Consider the following 6,476-nt stretch of genomic DNA (forward strand, 5'->3'; position numbering starts at 1 on the left):
CATACAAACCTAGAAATATAGGCTTACTAATTAGTAAATTTATAGTCCTAAGTTTTTACATGGGCTAACAGGTTTAATTTTTTAATAAATTAAGAAACATACTCCGGAAATTCTATAATATAATTTAATAAGACAATAGCAACATTGTTATTATTTACTTAAATAAACTGAAGTATTAAGCCATAGACTTTTGCGATGACCTTTAGGTCACCATTTCATTAGTATCTATGTAATGTCGATTTTTTTTTATAAAGAATCTATTAACTTTGTTCATGTCTAATTTCTAAGGGAAATTTAATTGCCTTTAGTAAAGTCTCTTATTCTAACTATATTGTTTCTATCTATAAAGCTTAAGCTCAAAATCTTACTTAAAATAATAAAATTCGGCATATAAAACCTGAAACCTGATGTAGACCTAGCGGTTCTACTCATTTCTTAAAAACCCTTCCAAGGAGTAAGTGGATTTTAGGGTGATAATCGAGTTTTGTCCAATCTCAAATTCAGCAACCGTCATACAAATAAATGGCGGTCAACTATGTTGGAATGGTTCAAGGACACCCGAGGATTTTAGCGATATTGCCAAGTTCGCCAATATTGATCAAAAGATATAGTACCATCTTTTTACTGTAAACAAAGATTCTACAATACTAAGCTGACAAATAAATATGAAACTAACTAAACAAAAAAGGACTAAGTTGTCACAACAACACAAGTTTCAGAGCTTTATCACTACTACACTAAAACAAATTGCTGAAATGAAATTTAGTCCAGCCATGAAACAGTACTACAATCAGTTGGCCCTTCCGGCTTCTTCATCAAAGACTGCAATCATTCTTCTGCAGGGGGTGACTGGCTGCATTATCAGAAATAAACACAATTAAAACAATGAAGATTCAAACTACAGAAGGCTGAAGAAAATAAACAGCAATAACAAACTCTAGACGTTTTTGCAAACCTGTGGTATCTTTCATGCATGGGACTTTCAGGACCACCATAGTTGGGACTGTCCCTGGGATCAGGCACAGTATTTGGGCTCCCTCCATAACCATTGTAAGGGCTGGGATTCCCTTTTTCATCAGGACTTCCAGAGCCATGTCCATTTTCAGGGCTAGTCTTCCCAGTATCACGAGGACTACGGCTAGAACCGTGACCATTTTGGGGGCTTTTCCTCCCTCTTCCTTCAGGACTCTGCGAAGGAGAAATGCCATGGTCAGTTCTCCCTCGCTCTTTGTGATAAGGACTGCGGCTGGAGTCACGAACAGGTTCAGAACCCTCCCTTTCTCTTCTATATGGACTAATGCTTCTACGTCCATAAGCAGGGCTAGCTCTCTCCCTCCTAGGGGGGCTTCTGCTACGGCTACGGTCACGGCCATAGTCAGGGCTACCCCTCTCTCTCTGATATGGACTGGGCCCACGACCATAATCAGGACTACCCCTTTCTTTACGATAAGGACTGGGTGATCGCCTTCCATCACGGCTTCTATCACGTTGACGATCACGGCCTCTCTCAGGGCTATATCCATTTCTCCTATCATCATCATCTTTAACAGCAAACTCGACAGAAATAACTCGATCCAGTAACTTGCTGTTGGGAAGAAGAAAAAAAAAGTGTTATCATAACAGTGGTAAGCCAATTATAAAATATAATGGGAAGGCAAAACTGACTGGAACTTAAAATTAACATGAAAAAATATCATTTGGCCGTAAAACTAATTGGCTAAAGGACACAGGTATACAGAAAAACCAAGCCAAAAACCCAAATTTCTTAACAATGGTTAATTGGTCATGCAATGACTAGTGGCCAATGACAGATTTGAAAGAATCTTGATACAAAAATGCTTAACTGTCTGAAACAAATATCCAAATACATTAACTTACCTCATATTTGTAGCTTCCAGTGCTCTGCTAGCATCATCCTCTGATTCATATTGAACAAAAGCAAAATTCCTTCTGATCCTCACACTGACAATCTTTCCATATGGTTCAAAGTGCCTCTCCAAGTCCCTTGTTCTGGTATGGTATGTATCAAAATTAATTACAAACAAGGTCTTTGATGGCCTCCCAATAGCTGAAGATCTTCTTGAACTAGCAGGCCTTCTAACACCACGTTCATGCTGTGCAACACAGTATGTGTAAATGTGTAATGATGAAGAAAACATAATGGATCAAAACAACATTCTAATAGGAAAAAACTAATGATGTGTTACCTTTGTCCATTCCACACGGAGTCTGCGTCCCTTCCGACCAAATTCTACTCGATCAAGAGCACGAATTGCAGCCTCAGCATCTCTCTCGTCTTCCATATAGATAAAAGCAAATCCTACAGATCATGCAAAGTTTTCTCAGTTTGGTATTAAATTAAATTTGTCATAAAACTGAGAAGAGACATTTCAGTCAATTAGTCCAACCAACAAACACTTGACATCTGATGTGACAACTGACCCTTCTGCCATGCACAAAAATCTCAACACTTGCTACTCGGAAATTAAAATTTTGGTAAACCTCCATTTTCTAGAAACTAATTTGACCAATAAAATTAACAACAGACCTTGATTAGTAAACAAATTGGTGTCAAGAACAAGAACCCAAAAGTGTAGGTCTCATGGATGGTCAATGGAAAGTGAGTGCCTTCTACATCCATTCTGCTGCCTCTGCTGTGAGGTTGGCAATATTTCAACCTCAAAACATGTCCAAAAGTGGGCTGGGCAAAGGCACAAAAATTGAAAGGCAAATGTGACCGATGAATACGTGGAACAGGTGTGCCATTGCAGATCAAATTGAACAATTCTTCATTAAAAGAAGAAGATGTGCATCACAGGCAGGAAATGGATTTCTGAAAAGCCCATCCATTGGCTTGGGAGTAAATGGATATGCCAAGATAATCCTGCGTCAAAGAAAACGTTGAGTATGGGGGTCGATGCTTCAAAAAAGATGATTTTTACTTAAAAGATATCTTGATCCCCACAAATGCTCAACAAGATGCCGTACACCAAGGTCCAACCCCTGAAACTGAATCGCCAATCTTGGAAGATACTATGTAGCTGCTGAACCATAGGTAGGTTGTCAAGTCAAACGTCGGAAAATTTCTCTGGTGCTGCTCCCATGCTGCTGGATGTCTTAAAGGTCTAATTGCGAATGTGCAACTTGTGAATGTTTATTTCTTACTCTTGTCTAGAACTTAATGTTCATGTTCAGGATGACAAATCATTGAGATACTTGTCCAGTTCAGAAGTTAAAATGTTTTAATTATAAATCAACCAATTTGTTATTTTAAACAACCATGTCATGTTAACATGGCATTGCTCATCCTAGACCCAGTAACTCGTCCTCAATTTCTCTGGAGTATATATAGATGATAATATATAACTTATATTTAATAACTGAATTCAACACCATAGTTATTAATTCAGTCCAGTCCACAGTTCCTAAAGTGGATTGAACCACAAGAAGCCACAATCTGATCTAAAACTAATGAAAAAAAAAAAACTATTAGACACACAATAAACTCACATGTTTAAAATTATTGAATTTGCTCAATTTTAAGAAAAAACATCTTTTAAGTTTTCAAAATCCAATCTCTTGTAAGCCTGATGATCATTTAATTAATAAACACCTAGAAGTCCAAGTTCAATCTCAAATATCTGCTCCAGGATAATCCCCCAACCCCAATCCAACCAACAAAAATAAACAAAAGGATTGATGGCTATTAAATCATCCACCCTAAAATATACAATTTACAAAAAGAGAATGAAAAGAAAAAGGAAAAAACTTACCAGACTTCATATCCACCCTATCAACCTTCCCATATCGTCTAAAAAGCCGCTCCAGCTCTGACTGCCGGGCATCATATTCAAAATTTCCACAGAAAATAGGCCTCATTTTCCCTGAACACAAGTTAAGAAACACTCAACACTCAAATTCACCCTGTGCAAAATGGATAAGCATAACTGCACGATTATCAAACAGAGAAAATTCATTCAAGTCAACTCGAGAATAAACACACCCCTTGAGGCTTCTGCAAATGTATAACCTAATACTGCAATAACACATCATTCATGAGAAAATTAAGCATCAAATTTTGATGCTGCAAAAGAAAAATGAACAGTAAAACAATTTCCAACACAAACAACGAAGTTTTGCTACTACTCTTCTGACAGTTTCTATACCACCACCAAGCCCACATCTAAAAGAAACTATATAATCAAGCTCAAGCACATACAAACTAACAGTTTTGCAAATTGAAAAAGAAAGAAGAAGTTATTATTACATCCAAAATCCAATAAAAAAATACAAAGGGGTTAAATCCAATTAATGGAGGAAAATAATCGGCATGCAAAAAAGGAGAGCACGAAGCATACTTCGTCGAACAGAAAGAGCTTCAACACCTATTAGTTGGCGAGAATCTCACAGAACAGAGGGTAACAGCGGATCAAAACCTGGAATTTGGGTTCCAGATCTCAGATCTTGATTTTCCCCAAAAGTTGAAAAAGAAGCGAAAAGTACAAATTTTGAATGAAAAACAGAGATGAAAGATGAAAATTGGAGATAGGTATTGAAGGAATCTGGAAACAATGGATCACCTTGTTGCATGAGAACGATAAGTGCTGTTGGGTTTGAAGTTGGAACCCTAAGCAGAGCAGAGCAAAGAGTAGCAGATATTTTTGGTGTTGACCAAGACAATGATGCGGATCAGCAAATACATAAGCATACACACACATATATTTATATATAATATTTTTTTTTTATTGCATCAACCATGTGATGAGTGATGACAAAACGGATATCCACAAATAATTTTTTTTGTGTATTTAGATTAATTTATTTAAAAACTGATAAAAAAATTAATTTATTTGAAAATTAAAGGAAAATCCTTTATTAAAATTTTTAAAAAAATATCTCTACAGAAAAAAAAACTATTAATTCTTAAACATGTTTGTATTTGTTTGTGAAATTTATTTCAAATCAATGTGATTATGTAATATTTTAAGTAAATATTGCTGTAAAAAAATATGGGTTTAGCGATATGTTCTATAAAAAATATGAGTTTAGAGATACGTAACTTTTATTCGGATAAAAAATATTAGAAAATTCATTTTTCTTAAGTAATTATCAAAATATATTTTAATATTCATATACAATTTTTTATGTAAATGACTTTATATTGCAATTAATTATATTTATATAGAATATAGATTAATTATTTAAAACTAAATAGTTATATTTGCAATTTTAAAAAAAAAATAGTTGCATAATATATAAGCATCTCAAATTGGTAATCAAGAATGAAAAATCAAATTTAACTTGGACAGTCACAATCAATTAATATTCAATATATATTAGTTTGGGAAAACTAATAAAGTAAGAGAAGTATTCTGTATATTAATTTGGAATAAACATATAAAATAAGTAAGAAATATGCCAATTAAATGTTTTCAGGTAAAATTCATTTGTATTATAATTAATTATTAAATGTTAATTATATTGAAATTGATATATACATTAATAATTTAAAATAAACTTGTTAGGTTTGCAATGATTTTTATAATATATTTAATTTAATTTAATAACTAGAATATTTGCATGATGAATAAATAGTTAGAATTAGAATTCAACTTTGACTTGTACATTCAACTATAAGTAATACATCAATTTGAAATAAATAAAAAAGCATATAAAGTAAAAGACATCTTCATTGTATTAATTTTGGAATAAATATATAAAATAAGAAAAAAATATGCCAATTAATTTTTTTATGTAAAAGTCATTTGTATTGTAATTAATTATATTGAAATTTATATATACATTAATAATTTAAAATCAAGTTGTTAGGTTTGCAATGATTTTTATAATATATTGAATGACTAAGATATTCGCATAATAAATTAATGGTTAGGACTGATAATGAAAATTTAACTTGCACTTATTATCCAAAAAAAAAAATTGACTTGTACCGTCGCAGTTTGTTTTTAACGAGGAAATTACTTATAACTAATATATTTCGTGCATTCGCAGTATTGCACAAAATAAATATTTATTTTATATAATTAAAATTAATAATATATAAATATTTTTAATATATAAATTTAAATTTAAATTTATAATAAATAATTTATGTTATAATATGTTATTAAAGAAAAATTATCAATAAATAATAATAACAACATATCACAACATAAAATATTTATCATAAGTTTAAAATATAATTTATATTTTAATATATTTATTTATTAAAAATTCTAATTATAATATAAGTTATATATTAAGCAGCATTTAATAAAATAAATATTTATCTCGTGCAATACACAAACTTACCATACTAGTTATATTTTCAATTTGTGATAAATAATTTATGATGTAATATATTATAATTATTGATATTTTTTATAAAAAAAATTCAAGTTACAACATAAAAACGCAGAAACATGACATGAGATAATGTGATAAATAAAAATAAAAATATTATAAAAAGTGTTACA

The 6,476-nt window shown here is 31.7% G+C and overlaps 1 protein-coding gene across 2 annotated transcripts; it reads right to left on the reverse strand.

Moving 5' to 3' along the window:
* Window positions 1-565: 565 nt before the first annotated feature.
* Window positions 566-4,692, reverse strand: LOC114371088 (serine/arginine-rich splicing factor RS40-like). Of its 2 annotated transcripts, XM_028328497.1 has the most exons (7): window positions 4,581-4,664; window positions 3,774-3,884; window positions 2,549-2,884; window positions 2,208-2,320; window positions 1,879-2,114; window positions 956-1,585; window positions 566-853 (listed from the first exon to the last, which is right to left on the reverse strand). In XM_028328497.1, exons 4-7 carry the CDS (start codon window positions 2,301-2,303, stop codon window positions 829-831), a joined length of 987 nt encoding a protein of 328 aa, XP_028184298.1. In that variant the 5' UTR covers window positions 2,304-2,320; window positions 2,549-2,884; window positions 3,774-3,884; window positions 4,581-4,664; the 3' UTR covers window positions 566-828. The 2 variants fall into 2 exon arrangements, with proteins under 2 accessions (XP_028184298.1, XP_028184297.1); XM_028328496.1 differs by lacking the exon at window positions 2,549-2,884 and having other exon boundaries at window positions 4,581-4,692.
* Between the last annotated feature and the right edge of the window lie 1,784 nt (window positions 4,693-6,476).

This window comes from Glycine soja, chromosome 10, assembly GCF_004193775.1.
Source record: "Glycine soja cultivar W05 chromosome 10, ASM419377v2, whole genome shotgun sequence".
Lineage (NCBI taxonomy): Eukaryota > Viridiplantae > Streptophyta > Magnoliopsida > Fabales > Fabaceae > Glycine > Glycine soja.

Excerpts from the sequence above, each read along its gene's own strand:
- LOC114371088 (XM_028328496.1), bottom strand. Across the intron at positions 2,321-3,773 it reads TAGGGTGGATATGAAGTCTG|GATTTGCTTTTATCTATATG; the intron begins GTAAGTTTTTTC and ends CATGATCTGTAG. Across the intron at positions 854-955 it reads ATGCATGAAAGATACCACAG|CCAGTCACCCCCTGCAGAAG; the intron begins GTTTGCAAAAAC and ends CTGATAATGCAG.